At 47.5% G+C, this 20971-nt stretch overlaps 1 protein-coding gene across 2 annotated transcripts in view; it reads left to right on the forward strand.

The window, feature by feature from the left end:
- Window positions 1-20971, forward strand: part of CCDC66 (coiled-coil domain containing 66) — a 236185-nt gene that overhangs the window by 56337 nt on the left and 158877 nt on the right. For both annotated transcript variants that reach the window (XM_069206457.1, XM_069206458.1), the window contains exon 6: window positions 8313-8416. In XM_069206457.1, the coding sequence (XP_069062558.1) occupies window positions 8313-8416 (104 nt within the window). The remainder of the gene's footprint in view (window positions 1-8312; window positions 8417-20971) is intronic.

The following is a 20971-nucleotide window of genomic DNA, read 5'->3' on the forward strand; positions in this document are numbered from 1 at the left end:
TTATTCTTTTATTATCATACATATTCATCAGTGGTGAGGTGTTTTACTGATAAAAAGAGGACCCTTTTAATGGATCATCATAGCATTAATTGATTTTCCTATGCAGTGACTAAGGTTCCCCTTAGAGGTAAGATAGTGGCAAAATGTGATAATTCTGATGCTCTATTTTGTGGTAGTGTGGTCGAGCAGTAGGCTTATCAGAGGGTAGTGTTAAGCATTTGTTGTACACACACAGGCAATAAATGAGGAACACACACTCAAAGACTTACTCCAGGCCAATAGGTTATTATATAGAAAAATATATTTTCTTAGTTTACTTTAAGAACCACAGGTTCAAGATTTGAAGTAAACACATACAATGTAAGGTATTCCACACAGGTAAGTTAGGAACTTTGAATTAAAGCAATATCATATACAGTCTTTGTTAAAATGGCGATAAGCTATTTTAAAAGCGGACACCATGCAAAAATCAACAGTTCCTGGGGGAGGTAAGTATTGGTTAGATTGTGAGGTAAGTAAGACACTTACAAGTCTTAGTTCCTGGGCATAGGCAGCCCACCGTTGGGGGTTCAGGGCATCCCTAAAGTTACCACCCCAACAGCTCAGGGCTGGTCAGGTGCAGAGGTCAAAGAGCTGCCCAAAAAACATAGGCGCCTATGGAGAACAGGGGTGCTCCGGTTCCAGTCTGCCAGCAGGTAAGTACCTGCATCCTTGGGGGTAGACCAGGGGGGTTTTGTAGAGAACTGGGGGTACATAAGTAGGCGCACAAAACACACCCTCAGCGGCACAGGGGCGGCCGGGTGCAGTGTGCAAAGCAGGCGTCTGGTTTTAGATAGGTTTCAATGGGCGGACCCCGGGGTCACTCTAGCGGTGCAGGCAGGCACGGGGGCTTCTCGGGACAGCCACCACCTGGGCTAGGCAGACGGTCGCCTGGGGGTCACTCCTGCACTGAGGTTCGGTTCCTTCAGGTCCTGGGGGCTGCAGTGCTTTGTCCAGGTGTCGGGTCCCTTGTTACAGGCAGTCGCGGTCAGGGGGAGCCTCGGGATTCTTTCTGCAGGTGTTGCTGTGAGGGTCTGGGAGGGTGGTCGTCACGGGCTTCTCACGGGGTCGCAGGCGCAGGGGAGTCCTCCCTGTGGTGTTTGTTCTCTGGATCTCAAGCCGGGGGCATCGGGTGCAGAGTGGGAATTCTCATGCTTCCGGCGGGAAACGTGAAGTCTTTAAAGTTGTAGAAAAGTTGCAAGTTTGTTGCAGATTGTTGAGTAGAGCTGTTGGTCACGGGAGTTTCTTGGTCCTGGGGGTCAGGGTAGTCCTCTGAGGCTTCAGAGGTCGCTGGTCCCTGTTGGATGCGTCGCTGGTTGCAGGTTTTCGACTCTGGAGACAGGCCGGTAGGGCTGGGGCCAAGGCAGTTGCCGTCGTCTCTGCAGGCTTGTAGGTCAGCAGTCCTTCTTCTTTAGTTCAGGTTGCAGGAATCAGATTTCCTGGGTTCTTGGGTGCCCCTAAATGCTAGATTTAGAGGTGTGTTTAGGTCTGGGAGGGCAGTAGCCAATGGCTACTGTCCTGGAGGGTGGCTACACCCTCTTTGTTCCTCCTGCCTGTGGGAAGGGTGGGCACATCCCTAATCCTATTGGGGGTAATCCTCCAAAACTAAGATGGAGGGTTTCTAAAGGCAGGGGTCACCTCAGCTCAGGGCATCTTAGGGGCTGTCTGGACTAGTGAGTGACTCCTCCTTGTTTTTCTAATTATCTCCTCCAGCCTTGCCGCCAAAAGTGGGGGCAGTGGCCGGAGGGGCGAGCATCTCCGCTAGCTGGGATGCCCTGGGGCGCTGTAACAAAGGGGGTGAGCCTTTGAGGCTCACCGCCAGGTGTTACAGTTCCTGCAGGGGCAGGTGTGAAGAACCTCCACCTAGTGCAGGCTTTGTTCCTGGCCACAGAGTGACAAAAGCACTCTCCCCATGTGGCCAGCAACTCGTCTGGTTGTGCCAGGCTTGCAGAAACTGGTCAGCCCCACACTAGACGTCTGGTTGGTATTCAGGGGGCATCTCTAAGATGCCCTCTGGGTGTATGTTACAATAAATTGCACACTGGCGTTAGTGTGCATTTATTGTGCTGAGAAGTTTGATACCAAACTTCCCAGGTTTCAGTATAGCCATTATGGAACTGTGGAGTTCGTGTTTGACAAGCTCCCAGACCATATACTCTTATGGCTACCCTGCACTTACAATGTCTAAGGTTTTGCTTAGACACTGTAGGGGCCTAGTGCACATGCACATATTCCCTAACCTATGGTATAGTGCACCCTGCCTTAGGGCTGTAAGGCCTGCTAGAGGGGTGACTTACCTATGCCACAGGCAGTGTGAGGTTGGCATGGCACTCTGAGGGGAGTGCCATGTTGACTTAGTCATTTTCTCCTCACCGGCACACACAAGCTCTGAGGCAGTGTGCATGTGCTGAGTGAGGGGTCCCCAGGGTGGCATAAGACATGCTGCAGCCGTTAGAGACCTTCCCTGGCATCAGGGCCCTTGGTACCAGGGGTACCAGTTACAAGGGACTTATCTGACTGCCAGGGGTGTGCCAATTGTTCAAGCAAAGGTACAGTTTAGGGAAAGAACACTGGTGCTGGGGCCTGGTTAGCAGGGTCCCAGTACACTTTCAATCAAAACTTAGCATCGGCAAAGGCAAAAAGTCAGGGGTTAACCATGCCAAGGAGGCATTTCCTTACACTTGTGGACAGATTTATATTTGTGAGGCTTGTGGGTGACATTACACCTGCCAACCTGACTGGCAGAAGACTGCCGTGCCATCATGGCAGCTCCTGTGAAGCCACTGAAAGTTTGGTGTGTGACTACCAACTTTTAGAGGGCCTACCAAAGCCTTTTTTTCCCCTCTGGAAGCAGATTTCCAAAGCAGTTCTTTGTTTCCAGTGGACTGGATACTTTTCCAGATACTGGCATGCTCTCACCTATGGAGGAATGAGCTTCGTATGCTATGGTGGTACATAGGGCAGCTGAAGTCTTGGACCTAGATCTACCTACAGTGCTGGTCAGGAATAATCTCCTCGCAGAGATGCTTCAGCTGGGGATTTCCACATCGTAACTGATGTTACCCTTTAATGAAGCCCTTGCATATTTCCTTCTGGGGACGTGGTCCAAACCCAGCACAGGAGCTCCTGTAAATAGGACAGTTGGCCATCGCCCAGCTCCGGGTGATCCTAGCTTCCTCACTCAACACCCCACCAAAGAGGCTGGACCAGCTTGGGAAGATGTTGTCTGCCTCCAGCCTGGCATTGAGGTCAGTAAACCCATCCTGCCAATTGGACAGTTTTTCCTCTACTTTATGGGATACAGTGACGCAGGTGCTGTCTCGGGACCCAGAGGGTGTGCGGGGCACTCTAACAAGCAGTCAAAGGTGGGAGAGATGCAGCCAAGTTTACTATCATGGTTGGATTGGACATCACTGAATCGCTGGTAGAGCGTTTCCATTGACTGTGGCTTTTCAGTGCCACGTCTGGCTTCGTACATCTAGCTTTGCGGGGTATGTCCAGGCAAACCCCATGGACATGCCCTTCAATGGGTCCCGCTTTTTTGACTAAAAGGCAGACTCCGAGCAGGAGCGATTTAAGGACACCTGGGCTGTGGCTAAATCCTTGGGCCTCTCAGCGACTCCTCGCTAACAGTCTTTCACCCCTTTTGAGGCTTCAGAAGGGGCTGGATACGACGACACCCACAGACCAGTCACCGTCCTCTGCCAAGCCAACATCTTACTTGAGATCTAGAGGGCCTGGCCAGAAGTCATCCACCACCCAGACCCCCTCCTCCACAGCGCCAAAGTCCTCCTAGTGTGATTCTCCAACACCATACGCATCCAGTTGGAGGGAGGATTCAATTTCATCTCCCTCACTGGTGATCCATAACATTGGACATATGGGTCTTGCAGATCAGACAGAAAGGCTATTCCATCCCCTTCCAGTCTTTCCCTCCTGTCTTGGCCAAGGGAGCTATAGAAGGGGTCCTGCTATCAGACATAGGCAGTGGTTGTTATTCCCGCTACTTTCTGATTCCCAAAAAGAACAACGGCCTTCACCCTAATCTGGATTTGTGGAACGTCAACCTGCTCAAAAAGGAGAAATTCAAAATGCTCCCTCTGGCTCAGGTCTTGTCTGCCCTAGACCAGGGAGACTGGATGGTAGCTTTGGACTTGCAGGATGAGTATTTCCATATCCCCATCCGGCCTACCCCCAGGCGTCACCTGCGGTTCAAGGTGAACCATGAGCACTTTCAGTTTACTGTGCTCCCCTTCGGCCTTACCAGCGCCCCTTGGGTGTTCACCAAAGTGATGGTGGTGGTCACAGCTCGTCTGCGCAGGTTGGGGCGGATTTCAGTCTTCCCCTAACTTGATGACTGGCTGCTGAAGGCTCCTTCACCCCAGGTTGTTGTCAAACACCTTCAGACTACAGCAAACCTCCTGCATTTGCCGGGATTCACTATAAATGTACCAAATTCACACCTGAATCCCTCTCAGACGCTCATTTTCATTGCAGCTCTTCTGGACACAGTGCAGTTTCAGGCCTAGCCTCCTGAGCAGCGAGTCCAGGATATTCAGATTATGATTGCGATGTTTCAACCTCTATCCTGGATTTTTGGTGAAACAGACTGAAGCGTTGGGCCTCATAGCCGCCTCCTGCATCCTGTTAGCAAAACATGCCAGATGGCAAATGAGGGCTCTGGAGTAGGACCTGAAGTTCCAACGGGCACCGCATCAGGGAAATCTAACCAGCACAGTTCAGATCTCGGAGGGAACTGCAAAACAAATCTGCAGTGGTGGTTAATGAACTGCGATTGGGACAGAGGCAGACTCATCTCCCTACCCCAAGCAGAGATTATACAGTTGTGACAGATGCATCACTTCTGGGATGGGGCGGCCATCTGGGAGAGGTGGAGATCAGAGGCCTCTGGTCTCCAGCGGAATCCAGACTCCATAACAACCTACTGGAGCTCCGGCCGATCTGACTGGCATTGAAAGCATTTCTTCATTATGCAAAAGGGAAGATGATGCAGGTGTTCACAGATAACACCACTGCAATGTGGTATTGGAACAAGCAGGGCGGTGTGGGAGTCATGGACCCTTTATCAACAGGCCCTGCAACTCTAGACATGGCTGGAACATCAGGGCATTACCCTGGTAGCTCAACACCTGGCAGGTCCTCTGAGCGCCAGGGCAGACATTCTCAGTCGTCGATGCCTAGCTGATCACGAGTGGTGTCTCCACCTGTAGGTGACACAAGGACTCTTTCAGCAATGGGGAGAGTGTTGCTTAGATCTGTTCTCCTCTGCAGAGAACGCGCAATTTCAGCAGTATTGCGCATTGGAGTATCCAAGGCAGCACTCGCTCTGCAATGCTTTTCGTCACGAGTGGAGCTCAGGCCTCCCGTACACCTTTTTGCCCATTCCACTTTTGCCCAGAGTTCTCAAGAAGATCAAGAACGACCGGGCCAAAGTAATCCTGGTGGCTCGGACTGGGCAAGGAGAGTCTGGTATTCCGAGCTTCTGAAAATGAGCATTGATTCTCCGATCAGGCTGCCCCTTGAGGAAGAGCTTCTGTTGCAGCAGGGGAAGATTGAATCTGGTTCTCTCATTTCTTATGTGTACTCCCTTTGAGCCACTGCCACTTTCTAGCGTGAAGCTTTGTCCGCAGCCCACCACCAGGAAGTTATTGCTTGGATATCTGTTCTAAGGTAAGAAATATGCAGCTAGAAGTCCCTATTAGATGAACACGTTACTTACCTTTGGTAGCGCATTATCTGGTAGAGACTCTATCTAGCTGCAGATTCCTTACACCCACCCATGCCTCCCTGTTCTGCGGACGCGTCTAAATAGGTTCAGCGATTGTCCCATTCAGGGCCCTAGTTTTCTGCACAGACAAGCTGTTGGTCCTTTCCACAGCTCTGCCCTTCTGGCGTGGAAGTTAGTGGAAAAGGAACTGACGTACGTGCACCTGTGTGTCACCTTTATAGGCAACTATGGAATGATAGACAGCTCCCATGACACCGGCAAGGCCAAGACCATCCGAATGATGCCACCCAACAGTGCGCAAGGGTATTGCTCAGCAAAAGTTTCAGATTCAAAGCTGATGCCAGGAAACTCTAGGGAATCTGCAGCTAGATAGTCTACCAGATAATTCATGTTGGGAAGTGGGCATGCCCCTAACCCTGTTGGCCTAATTCCTTCCACACAAGTTGGAGGAATTTGAAAGGTAGTTTCCACTTCAGCTCATCCACCTTAGGGGGTGGAACTTGCATGAAGTGCGCCCATCTCCTTATCTGTCTAATTTTCTCACCAGATCTGATGTCTAAAAGTGGGGTCATGGACCTTCACCAATTGGAGTGGCCTGGGGGTCACATTCCAAAGGCGGCAAGGCCTAAGAAGCTCCCTGTCATGGAATATTCATCCTGCCATTTGAGAGGAGATAACACCTCTGCAGAGGGCAGGCTTTTGTCTCTGGGCCTCAATAGCATTGGCTGTCACTGTGTGGGTTCAGAAAAGCGTCTGTGGTGGCTGAACTGGTCAGGACCAGTCAGTCAATACACTAGTAGTTGGTAGGTTTTCAGGTATCACCTCTAAGGTGCCATCTGTGTGCATGTGTTAATAAATTAATCACCGAGGTCAGTGGGGGTTTATCATTCTGAGATGTTTGATAACAAACAACCCAGGATTCAGAGAAGCCATCCTGTAGCTGGGGAACTCGTAATGACCAGTGTCCAGCACATGCATTTAAAATGGCTTCCCTGTACACTTATTATGTCTGAGAATCGACAAAAACATAGCAGGGACATATCTGCTCATGGAGATATGCCCTGACGTCTAATGTAATGCACCCTGCCCTAGGGCTGTAAGGCCAGATAGAGGGGTGACTTACATATTGCATGCAGTGTTAAGGGGACATGGCACAAAGGCTGTCTGCCATTTTATGTTTTCATTTTAGTTCTGCACCAAGACACGCAGTCTGCAATGGCTGCACTGTGTGCAATTGCTGAGAGGGTCCCTGATGGTAGCACAAGCAGTGCTACATCCCTGAGGGGTCATCCTTGGGTATCCCATGCCTTAGGTACTAGAGGTACCACTTACTATGGACTTATTGTGGTATGGAAATCCTGACATGTTTGGACTGCATCGTTGCTTAAATACCCAAAGGTCTGCAGGTAGGGCTAAGCGGGTATATTATGGGTATAGCTGGAAAAATATTGTCAAAATCTGTAGTTGTAGGGCTAGTGCAAGATATTCAAACTGTGGCCTGATACCTTCTTTATCTTGAATTATCTTCGAAAAGAACAGAAGCTACTCAATAAGAACCTTGATCTGTTTGAGAAATAGCATGCAATGGCATGGTGAGTCCAGTAGGCTACACCTTTTGCAAATGAGGAAATTGACTTCTGAGCTGACCTTGTTTCTCTAATGACTGAATTGCCTGCTGAAAGCAAGAACCTTCAAACTATCCAGGGTAGACAAGGGCAACCCCAAATTCTTTTCATGTTGGCCATTCTTTGTGGGTGGTTTGTAAGTGACTTGTAGAATTCATTAAAAATGAAGGATGATACTTTTGAATTGGCTGCTTTAGGATGAACATGTGAAAAAAGATAGCGAAGCAAGGCGATTTTCAGACATTTATGATCCCACAGATTGGAGTGATTTGGCTTTGGTTAAACAGGTTATATGTAGGAGAGTTTAGTGTTCCGTACATGCAGGTGCGTTTTTTTTTTTTTTTATTTATTTTTTTTTAATCAGAGATTATGGGGATGATTTCAAAGTTGGGGGATGTGTTGCTTCTCCACAAATGTGTCTTCGATATCCCATCCTCCTTAATAAAAGTGCCATCGAAAATAATACCCTTGCAGTAATGCGGACAGTATATCTATCATGTATGTGACCGAGCAACTCGTCTACCAAACTCTAAACCAGTCCGTAAGAGCTTAATCATGTCAGTTTAGGGACGTGTGGCTGAATTTGTATTGCTGTGTGCAGTGCCTATTTTACTATCACTGGTAGTAAAATAGATTATGGTAAATAGGCACTGGTCAGATAAAGGAAGAGGATTTTCAAAGTCACAGATACTGCTTTTAGGCTGTACTTTGTTTGGTGAGTGCACTGTTAAAATGGGGACAATGTTAGCAGAATATTTGTTGAGGTTCCAAAGACTGGAACTTTTACAGTTTTATTATTGTATGATAGTAAACAGTTTTACTTATGGTTCAAAATATAAAGATGGATTGATGTATTAGGTTAATTATTGATAAAGAGTAACAATATGTTTTTTCTTTAGCATGAACGCATGGCAAGATGGAGATTTCTTTAGTACTCTGGGTGAAAGAGAGCGCGATAAAACGATATTGGAAGCAAAGAAATCCCAATGGAAAAAGGAACTCGGTAAATTATGTAGTGCTATTTGCTTTGTGTCTCTTGTGTATCCTTACTGTACAAAACCTGATTCTTAAGTTATGGGGAGAAAGGCAATAGCCGAAATATTAGCTGCAAGTGAGCTCCCATAATGCCAAAACAGTCTAGTTACTATAAGGTTAACTGTGTTCTGTGGCAAATGACTTGCTTGTGCTTGATATCATGGCACACTTGGCAAGGTATTCTACAGGAAAAACAAATGTATATATTCCATGTTCAAACCTACAAAATTAGCATTATAGTTACGTTGGTTCATTAACTAAAGCACTTTAAGTAAAAAGAGACATAATTAGTACAATTATTTAAAATTGAAGATAATTTGGTTTAGGGATCCAGAGTTATTGAAAAGGCAAACTGTACCATAAGAAACAATGAGAATAACAATTATTGCCAGTCTATAGGCTATGCTAGATGTCTTTGTTTCTTTCACACCCGCTCTTAAAGTGTTCTAGAGTGCATTTCTGCAGCAGTTGTGGTTTGTCCTGCTCCAAATGTGTGACTTGCTTTCACTAAAAAACACCACAAAAAAAACACATTAATTAACAAGAGAAAGTGCTTCTATTGTTGGACTTTGTTCGAAGGAACTCCGCAAACAGTCTACTGTGCCTCAACCATGACGGTTGAGATCGTTTGCCACTGGGTTCTTAGTACCTTCCCAAGTAATTGTTTTCTAAATCTTTATTTGAATGTAATTGAAGACAGCTGAAGCAGTACAATCCTTGTCTAACGCAAGGAAAACATCAGACATCAAGAAGCGACAATCTTTACGCAGCATATTCTCTTGGAACCACCCCACAGTGTACACTTGGGCCGTGCAGGACCACTCTTTTGTGTGCGGCACTGCAGCAGAAGGTCACATAACAAAGCTGTGTAGTGGCCACATTTGTTCCTATCCTGTCTTCTAGCCACATTTTGCCCAGATCTGTCCTACTACAATCCATGAAGCATGTAAAATTATCCTAATTATCTATATTGGGATAGGGATGCCATCTGTCTCCTCCTCGTCTCTCTCTCAGGTAGCTAGAACCGAAATCAAGTGAATCATATCTGCCCAACACACAATCTCCTCTTGCGCTTTATTGCTGCACCCAATCACTTTCAGGCACCTTGCCTCTGCCAAGGCCCACTCAATCATGTCCCTCAGCCAGGCTGCATATGTGTGCGCCTTAGGTGTGACCCAGTGAATGGCAATACAGCATTTACCCAACGTTACTCCCAGCTGTGCAAACGTATGGGGCATCTTTGTCCTCTTAGACCACAACAGCAAACCAAACAGAGACTGCTGTATTATAGGGGCCAAGCGCAATTGTGTAACCCGTTTGAGCATCATGGCAGTTGTCTCCCAGTCAGTATGAATATGCCTGCACTCTCATAGCATGTGTAAGAACGTGACATGCTACAACCACACTTCGGGGATACAGGGCATCTGCATGGATATATCTTTTGAGCCTAGCCAGTGTAAGGCAAGTCCAGTGGAGAGCATTATAGTGAGTCAATTTAAATTTTGGGTTGCTAGCTATTGTGTGAACCAGGGCATAGGTCTTCTCCCATTCCTCCTCTGAGAAGGACTCATCGAATTCTACCTCCAGTCCTTCAGTTATTCTGCCCATATTAAGCTTATTTTGCTGCTCTACAGATTGTATTATCTGTATCTGCAAGCACTGAAAGTTGGCCGTTGCCCATCATAATCCGAGATCTGGCAGTTCTTCCAGAGGGAGGCAAGCACAAGCCACTGAGGTCTGCCCTAGTATGACTATGTAAACTAGGCCTAGTGCACCCCTTTTCGCGTTTGACACTCAGGGTAACAAGGGTCAGCAATCATAAGCTTCTCAGACAGGGAATGTGGGATGCCTGAGCTTAGCGCTCAGGATTTTGCTGGCAGACCTATTAACATCAGTGTCCAGTCCATTGCTTGCCTTTTAAGAAAAAGAAAGTATGGTGCCTGCCATAATGCTGAAATTATTATCCTGAGTGCAGGGTGCCGAGCGGAGATGTAAGCTTGATTCAAGGCAGTTAAAGAACAGATTTACGTTGAAGTTTGGCTAATGTCTCTTAATCATGTTGTGGGTTTGCATTTTATTACGCCTCAAGAGATCGCAAGCCTTTGGGTTGTCAACCACAGAGTGTATGCTCGAAGGACATACCTGTCCTGATCCATATTAGCACTTCCTGGGAATAAGCAGAATAAGAGGTTGCATAAATCTGGCCCGCCACCTGTCACGCAACTGCTCAGTGTCCACACCCAGCAGATGTGACTCCTGGAGCATAATTATCTGGGCACCTCACCTCTTCAGATATCTATGAATATTATAGTGTTTAGAGACAGATTCCATCTCTCTAATATTCCAGAACTGAAACGTTAGTGTACCCCTGGAGTAAGCCATTGCTACAGCAGAAACCAAGACACCATATCCTTTTCCTCCATGCCTTCCAGGAGCCCCACCACCTGAATACTGGTGGTGTCCCTCTACTCCCTCAGCCCGTTGTTCCTACACTCAAACCCTCAAGTTGGTTCCTTGTAGGTTGCACAACAGTACAGATTGTTCAGGTTTGAGCTCCCTAACTGTAGCTTCTACCTCTTTAACGCAGTCTTTTAGCTTGCAATGCTCCACCTACAGCAATCCCAGGCCCACAGAGACCACACTGATGTCCTGCTGCAATGTGTACTTGGTATCCGCTGTGGCAGCCCGAACTTTATCCAAATGGGAATGAATGGAGAGGTCATTGGCACCCCTGCTCCCTTCTGATCTTTGATGGAGCAGTGGAGGCTCCTCTGGCCTCTGTATTGCGGGCATCATTCTATTTCATGGTTTGGCCATGCTTCTTCCCACTGTTCCCTCAATTGACCGCTGCGGCTGTGTCCGCACTGCTCACCACCCCCGAAGAGGATTCAAACATTCGCACCTTAAAATAGAAGGGGTGGGGTCACTGAGCATTCCCCAGTTACAGGGTGGCAGCTTTTGGATTGCGCATACCAGGCTAGGCTTGTCCAGTCAGAAGACCATCCGTTTGCGCCAGCAAGAGTGCTCCGGCCCACTCTCAGCACCCGGCAGGGAGCTGGGGAGCTCTCGTAGTCTAGGAACCCTAGTCCTGTTAGGGCAGCACTGCGTTTGCCTATCACCAAAATCCCTCCAAGAGGCAATTCCATATGACCACTCTTCACCTGGAGAATACCGCCTCTGGGGGCCCCATGCAGCCCCACCTACACTCTGCTACACACAGCTCTGATGCTCCTCACCTCCAGCCTCAGTCCTGGTCGATTCTGGCTCTCACATTAAACAAGAAGAGAGCCCAGTCACAACATCAGTGCCTTAGGGTCCAGAGCTGGCCCGGCAAAGGTAAGCTGCTGCTGCACCGTAGAAGGCCCCTTTGCCGATTTCACTGACAAGCATTGGGCCCAACATCGCGGTTCTGGGGGTGGGGAGGGTACTACCCCCGGACCTCATGGGAAGGAAGCAGATGTCCAGGACAGGTTTCTGTATGTCAACGACTGGTGCAGAAGGTCCTCAGGGGTGATGGTAAGCCCCCTGGGCCTAAGCTGGTCACCGCCCACTCCCGCTTCTTCAGGCTGCGAGCAACCTGCTCTGCACCGGGCCCACTCTCACCACCCCTTAGGAGCTTGTTACACTGGTCACCAACCTGTGCTTGAGCCCTTCCACACCCGTCAGGCGCGTGTCCACACAGGCTTCAGGCTTTCACTTCAACCAGGGTTCCACATCGTCTCAGAGGACCACAGGCCCATCAGTGGCTGTGGAGCAGTTCCCGTCCGGTTCGTGGTCACAGCGATCGGCCTGTGTCTCGCAGGCTTCACAATTTATGGCTGGCAGCACCAGCCTCCGCCTTCCTCTGCCATTTTTGCTGCGACCTAGGCCTCTCCTCCGAGCTGCAGAATCAGCTTATCAGCTCCTTCTAGCCGCTCGTGGCTCTACCTGCCATCACTGGGGGAGTCACCCACATTTCAGCATGCACGGGGGTTGCCATCTTTGGCGCCCAAACCATGCTTACGTGGTGAAACTAGATAATGCCCTAATCTGAAAACTACCCATCCAGTCAGTAATTAACTGCAACTACAGAGTAAGGCATAAACCATTTCAGAATAAGACATGCCAGCATCATGTCCCACTGAGAGGACAAAACCCTGTAACCAAAATAAGGTAGCTTTATGGCATATGGAGCGGAATTGTTGGCTCTGGACAAGTCACAATCAGAATAGGAGCTTACAACTATTTATATTCCAAAGAATTAATGATGACAACTGCTGTTTTAGAAACAGATTTTGCATGGCCAGGGTCCTTAGCTGACCAGAAACCTGCAAGCCTTAAGCAGAATCTACATCTGTTATTTAAGGAATCGTCTTATAAACCCCATCAAACTGCCATACCACAGCAAGAGAGATTCTTAACTTGTTCAATTAGAAACAATCTGCAAAATGAGAGGAAGAGACACTCCAGCTTGGAGATGGTCAAAGGTTTTGCCAAATGGAAGATGTAAAAAGGAACAATGCACAGTGGTATCCTCAGTCACTGAAAAACAACCACTATATTCCATGGATTTCTCTTATTAAAAAAATTAATTAAAAAAATCCTTTGGAAACGGGGCATTTTGCAGTCATTGAGGTATGAGAACACAATAGATGTGCTTGTTCTGTTGAGCCAAATTGACCTGTTTGTTACAGATTGTCAGCCAACACGTGGCCCAGAGCAGTTATGTTTTTCAGTTCCATTCGTAAGTTGGCTTATTCATGAGGTATTTTTTATTTCTTCATTCTGGGATTTGCAATTCTGTTGACCTCAATGCAAAATCATGACTGCTAATCTCTACCTGGAAAGAAAAATCCAGATTCAGTGAGCAAAATTGACACAGTTGAGAAGTCTGCTGGCCATTGTGTGGAGAATGGGTTGTGGAGACCAGTATATCAGACTAAAATGTGCATCATGTAAAGTAAAAGGCAACCTGCTTTGTCAGTGGAGAATAGACTTCCAGACTAAACAAATGAAGCGTGAACAAAGTTTCTGGTTAGCAAGGCAAAAATAGCACAGTAAGACTATAACTCTCCAAAGATGTCTAGGACAATCTTAATTAGGCATTCTAATGGTGCTAACTCATTGTTTGTATTAACTTTAATTTTCTATTCTCCTTCTCTCCCTGTAGGACACTGGTCAAATTTAAAGTAATATTGTCTGTTTCACATTTCTCTTAATTGCTAATTTATTAAGTAATATACCAATGAGTTTAGTTTAAAAAAAAACAAAAAACTAAAAGATGTAATTCTATTAGTTGTTTCTTCTTATCAAATTTGAACATAAGTTAATATGTCTTGGACTTGGGTCTTTTTATATAAATTGAATCTAGCAATATAAGGCTGATAATGATTTTCACTTTGCCAGTGGTGATCCAATCTGTTTTAAGACTTGGAACTAGAACCCACAGCTGAAGAACAGTATTCTATCTTCTGAAAAGATAAGGAAGTGTACCATTTTCTTTTCCCAAGATAGTAAAATGTTGAACCTTAACTAAGACATGTCGATTCTGGCATGCCATACATTCTCATCAAAGGTGGAAATACCTCGCTGTTTGAATCCAAGGAGAGCACAGATTCTATTTTAACAGGACTGATCCTGAAAGAGTTAAATGTTTAGGAGAATGGCTATGCATCGTCCAGATTTATTATGAGGAATCTATAGCTTGTTGTATCTTTAGCATATCCCATACAACTTTTCTGCCCTTTCAATTACGGTCCCTAGCCAAATAATCCAGTAAGCAGCCACAAAGTTTCTGTAAGCGTTACATTGAATCGTCATTCCAATGCTTATTACAGTTTGTACTCAAAAACCTTTTCACCTTGGTCAGACAAATTGTAGGTGACACAATTTCGTTCTAACCAGAATTTTCAGTGTTGGCGTTTTCTCATAAGCTTTTATGAAAGAGGCTGTGAAATAAAAATGAGTTCGATGGCATCTGTCGCTGTAGATACGCATGTTTTGCAATAGCTCGCCATCTGGTGTTGGGCCGGAGTGTTACAAGTTGTTTTTCTTCGAAGAAGTCTTTCGAGTCACGGGACCGAGTGACTCCTCCTTTTGTGTCCATTGCGCATGGGCGTCGACTCTATCCTCGATTGTTTTTTTTCCGCCATCGGGTTCGGACGTGTTCCTGTCGCTCCGAGTTTCGGAACGGAAAGATAGCTAAATTCGGAAGATTTTCGTCGGTATTGTTGCGTTCGGGATCGGCGTAGTTAGATTCAACACCGCATCGAAGAGCTCCGGTGCCCTTCGGGGTAGTTTTTCGATCCCCCGTCGGGGCCTGGTCGGCCCGACCGCGTGCTGAAGAACGCCGATGGAACGGACCCCGTTCCGTTTCTGTCCCAAATGCCACAACAAGTACCCCTATACAGACCAACACTTGGTCTGTAACCTGTGCCTGTCACCTGAGCACAGTGAAGACACCTGCGAGGCCTGTCGTGCGTTCCGGTCCCGAAAAACACTCCGAGACCGTCGAGCCAGAAGACTTCAAATGGCGTCCGCGCCGACAGCCCACCGAGAGTTCGAGGAACAAGAAGAGGAAGGTACCTTCTCGATCCACGAATCGGACTCCGAGGAATTCGATGACCCACAAACCGTGAGTAAGACGTCGAAAACAACACATAAGAAGATTGACAAGGCCCAGGGGACGCCACTGCCACCAGGCCATGGCTCGACCCATAAATTCGGTGACCGACCGTCGGCACCGAAAAAGGCCCAAACAGTGCCGAGACAGTCCGACTCCGGTCGAGACACCGGTACGCAGCCTTCTCGGGACCGAGAAAGTGCTGGAGACAAGCATCAACACCGAGATAGCGGTGTAGACACGGCTCGACGCCGAGACAGCGGCACCGACGAAGATCGACGCAGAGAGGTTTCGGCCCGAAAAAAAAAAAAGTCAGCTCGGAGCCGAAAAAAGATGCAGACAGGGTTTCGGTGCCAAAACAACCTGCAACCGACCCAGTTTCAGGCTCTTATACAGAGGAGCATTCACTAACCTCCCAAATGCGAAAGCATAGGTTCGCAAAAGAGTATCTTCATACAGGAGGGAACAGGGAAAATAAGCACCCTTCCCCCTATTAGAAGAAAGAGAAGACTGGAGTTCCAAACTGAACAAACACCACAAACAAAGGTGGTGAAAAAGGTTACTCCACCACCCTCTCCTCCACCTGTCATTCACGTCTCACCAGCACAAACTCCATCACATTCCCCAGCTCACACCACCATGAGCCAGGGTGACCAGGATCAGGACGCATGGGACTTATACGACGCCCCAGTGTCAGATAACAGCCCGGAGGCATACCCTACGAAGCCATCTCCACCAGAAGACAGCACTGCGTATTCTCAAGTGGTGGCTAGAGCAGCACAATTTCACAATGTAAGCCTCCACTCAGAACAGGTCGAGGATGACTTTTTATTCAACACCCTCTCCTCCACCCACAGCTCCTACCAAAGCCTGCCTATGCTCCCTGGTATGCTCCGGCACGCAAAAGAAATTTTTAAGGAGCCGGTCAAAAGTAGGGCAATCACACCAAGAGTGGAAAAAAAGTATAAGGCGCCCCCTACAGACCCTGTTTTCATCACTGCACAGCTGCCACCAGATTCCGTCGTTGTAGGAGCAGCTAGGAAAAGGGCCAACTCCCACACATCTGGGGATGCACCACCCCCGGATAAGGAAAGCCGCAAGTTCGATGCAGCTGGAAAGAGAGTCGCAGCACAGGCTGCAAACCAGTGGCGCATCGCCAACTCTCAAGCACTACTTGCGCGCTATGACAGAGCCCATTGGGATGAGATGCAACACCTCATTGAACATCTACCCAAAGACCTACAAAAAAGGGCAAAGCAAGTGGTTGAGGAAGGTCAAAACATTTTAAACAACCAGATACGCTCCTCCATGGACGCAGCAGACACAGCTGCAAGGACAATTAATACATCCGTGACCATCAGAAGGCATGCATGGCTACGAACGTCTGGGTTTAAACCAGAGATACAGCAGGCAGTTCTCAATATGCCTTTCAATAAAAAAGAACTGTTCGGTCCAGAAGTGGACACAGCAATAGAAAAACTTAAAAAGGACACGGACACTGCTAAAGCAATGGGCGCACTCTACTCCCCGCAGAGCAGAGGAAACTACGGCACCTTCCGCAAGACACCCTTTAGAGGGGGGTTTCAGGGTCAGGCCACACAAGCCAGCACCTCACAGGCAACACCGTCCAGTTACCAGGGACAGTACAGGGGAGGCTTTCGGGGCCGATACAGAGGAGGGCAATTCCCTAGGAATAGGGGAAAATTTCAAAGCCCCAAAACCCCTGCAACTAAGCAGTGACTCACATGTCACTCATCCCCTCCACACAACACCAGTGGGGGAAGAATAGGTCATTATTACAAAGCATGGCAGGAAATCACTACAGACACTTGGGTTCTAGCAATTATCCAACATGGTTATTGCATAGAATTTCTACAATTCCCTCCAAACATACCACCAAGAGCACAAAATTTATCACAACATCATTCCGAGCTCCTGGAGACAGAAGTTCAAGCACTGTTGCAAAAGAATGCAATCGAATTAGTACCAAACACACAAATAAACACAGGAGTTTATTCACTGTACTTCTTAATACCAAAGAAGGACAAGACGCTAAGACCAATCCTAGACCTCAGGATAGTAAACACATACATCAAATCAGACCACTTTCACATGGTCACACTACAAGAAGTGCTACCATTGCTCAAACTACACGACTACATGACAACCTTAGACCTCAAAGATGCGTATTTCCATATACCAATACATCCATCGCACAGGAAATACCTAAGGTTTGTATTCAAAGGAATACATTACCAATTCAAAGTATTGCCTTTCGGTTTAACAACAGCACCAAGAGTCTTTACAAAATGTCTAGCAGTAGTCGCTGCACACATCAGAAGGCAGCAAATACATGTATTCCCGTATCTAGACGACTGGCTAATCAAGACCCATTCGTTATCAAAGTGCTCACACCACACAAATCAAATCATACAAACCCTCTACAAACTGGGGTTCACCGTCAACTTCGCAAAATCAAACATCCTGCCGTGCAAAGTACAACAGTACCTAGGAGCCATAATAAACACAACAAAAGGAGTAGCCACTCCAAGTCCACAAAGAATTCAAAACTTCAACAACATCATACAACGCATGTATCCAACACAAAAGATACAAGCAAAGATGATATTACAACTCCTAGGCATGATGTCTTCATGCATAGCCATTGTCCCGAACGCAAGACTGCACATGAGGCCCTTACAACAGCTTTTGCCGCCCTAAGTGCGCCGGGTATGCCCAGACGTGGGTCCCGGGCTCACTGTGCCACTGGATTCAAGCTAGCCTGGCTGATGAGGGGTGAAACCCTGAAACCGGTCCCAGGATGCTTGTTTCCGGTCCAGGGAGAACCTGGCCTGGCAGTTCGGGCTGGACTGTTCCCTTGAGGAACAGGGTCAAGACTGATTTGCATATGGCTGGGTTCAAACTGGGGTGGCATGGTGAGCAAAATAATGGATGGATTAAACCCAGATCTGTGACTGGGGGTGAATGTTTGATTGGTTCTGCATTCCGTCCATCTAGTTACGCTATCCCACAGCGTTTGTGTTTTGCTTTGCTTTTGCCGCCCTAAGTGCGCCGGGTATGCCCAGACGTGGGTCCCGGGCTCACTGTGCCACTGGATTCAAGCTAGCCTGGCTGATGAGGGGTGAAACCCTGAAACCGGTCCCAGGATGCTTGTTTCCGGTCCAGGGAGAACCTGGCCTGGCAGTTCGGGCTGGACTGTTCCCTTGAGGAACAGGGTCAAGACTGATTTGCATATGGCTGGGTTCAAACTGGGGTGGCATGGTGAGCAAAATAATGGATGGATTAAACCCAGATCTGTGACTGGGGGTGAATGTTTGATTGGTTCTGCATTCCGTCCATCTAGTTACGCTATCCCACAGCGTTTGTGTTTTGCTTTGCTTTTGCCGCCCTAAGTGCGCCGGGTATGCCCAGACGTGGGTCCCGGGCTCACTGTGCCACTGGATTCAAGCTAGCCTGGCTGATGAGGGGTGAAACCCTGAAACCGGTCCCAGGATGCTTGTTTCCGGTCCAGGGAGAACCTGGCCTGGCAGTTCGGGCTGGACTGTTCCCTTGAGGAACAGGGTCAAGACTGATTTGCATATGGCTGGGTTCAAACTGGGGTGGCATGGTGAGCAAAATAATGGATGGATTAAACCCAGATCTGTGACTGGGGGTGAATGTTTGATTGGTTCTGCATTCCGTCCATCTAGTTACGCTATCCCACAGCGTTTGTGTTTTGCTTTGCTTTTGCCGCCCTAAGTGCGCCGGGTATGCCCAGACGTGGGTCCCGGGCTCACTGTGCCACTGGATTCAAGCTAGCCTGGCTGATGAGGGGTGAAACCCTGAAACCGGTCCCAGGATGCTTGTTTCCGGTCCAGGGAGAACCTGGCCTGGCAGTTCGGGCTGGACTGTTCCCTTGAGGAACAGGGTCAAGACTGATTTGCATATGGCTGGGTTCAAACTGGGGTGGCATGGTGAGCAAAATAATGGATGGATTAAACCCAGATCTGTGACTGGGGGTGAATGTTTGATTGGTTCTGCATTCCGTCCATCTAGTTACGCTATCCCACAGCGTTTGTGTTTTGCTTTGCTTTTGCCGCCCTAAGTGCGCCGGGTATGCCCAGACGTGGGTCCCGGGCTCACTGTGCCACTGGATTCAAGCTAGCCTGGCTGATGAGGGGTGAAACCCTGAAACCGGTCCCAGGATGCTTGTTTCCGGTCCAGGGAGAACCTGGCCTGGCAGTTCGGGCTGGACTGTTCCCTTGAGGAACAGGGTCAAGACTGATTTGCATATGGCTGGGTTCAAACTGGGGTGGCATGGTGAGCAAAATAATGGATGGATTAAACCCAGATCTGTGACTGGGGGGAGCACACCTCGATCAACACAGCATACAAGGACAATGGAACGTACATCAAACAAAACTGCATATAAATCACCTAGAACTGCTAGCAGTTTTTCAAGCACTAAAGGCTTTCCAACCAATAATAGTTCACAAATACATTCTCGTCAAAACAGACAACATGACAACAATGTATTATCTAAACAAGCAAGGGGGGACACACTCAACACAGTTGAGCCGGTTGGCACAAAAGATATGGCATTGGGCAATTCACAACCAAATTCGCCTAATAGTGCAGTTTATCCCAGGGATTCAGAATCAACTCGCAGACAATCTCTCTCGAGATCACCAACAGGTCCACGAATGGGAAATTCACCCCCAAACTCTGAACACTTACTTCAAGCTCTGGGGAACACCTCAGATAGACTTGTTTGCGACAAAAGAGAACGCAAAATGCCAAAACTTCGCATCCAGATACCCACACAGGCAGTCCCAGGGCAATGCCCTATGGATGAACTGGTCAGGGATATTTGCCTACGCTTTTCCTCCTCTCCCTCTCCTTCCTTATCTGGTAAACAAACTCAGTCAAAACAAACTCAAACTCCTATTAATAGCACCAACTTGGGCAAGGCAACCCTGGTACACAACGCTGCTAGACCTATCAGTAGTACCACACATCAAACTGCCCAACAGACCGGATCTGTTAACTCAACACAACCAACAGATGAGGCACCCAGATCCAGCATCGCTGAATCTAGCAATCTGGCTCCTGAAATCCTAGAATTCGGACACTTACAACTTACACAAGAGTGTATGGAAGTCATAAAGCAAGCCAGAAGGCCATCCACCAGGCACTGCTATGCAAGTAAATGGAAGAGGTTTGTTTGCTACTGCCATATTAATCAAATCCAACCATTACACGCAACTCCAAAAGATGTAGTGGGTTACTTGCTTCACTTACAAAAATCTAACCTAGCTTTCTCTTCCATTAAAATACACCTTGCAGCAATATCTGCATACCTGCAGACTACCTATTCAACTTCCCTTTATAGGATACCAGTCATTAAAGCATTCATGGAGGGCCTTAAAAGAATTATTCCACCAAGAACACCACCTGTTCCTTCATGGAACCTAAATGTTGTCCTAACTAGACTTATGGGTCCACCTTTTGAACCCATGCACTCCTGCGAAATACAGTTCCTAACCTGGAAGGTTGCATTCCTCATCGCCATTACTTCCCTAAGAAGAGTAAGCGAGATTCAGGCGTTTACAATACAAGAACCTTTTATACAACTACACAAGAATAAGGTCGTCCTAAGGACTAATCCTAAATTTTTACCAAAGGTTATTTCACCGTTCCATCTAAATCAAACAGTGGAACTTCCAGTGTTCTTCCCACAGCCAGATTCCGTAGCTGAGAGGGCACTACATACATTAGATGTCAAAAGAGCATTAATGTATTACATTGACAGAACTAAAAACATCAGAAAGACTAAACAACTATTTATTGCATTCCAAAAACCTCATGCAGGAAACCCAATATCAAAACAAGGTATAGCCAGATGGATAGTTAAATGCATCC

The sequence above is a fragment of the Pleurodeles waltl genome, chromosome 9 (assembly GCF_031143425.1).
Source record: "Pleurodeles waltl isolate 20211129_DDA chromosome 9, aPleWal1.hap1.20221129, whole genome shotgun sequence".
Taxonomy (NCBI): Eukaryota; Metazoa; Chordata; class Amphibia; order Caudata; family Salamandridae; genus Pleurodeles; species Pleurodeles waltl.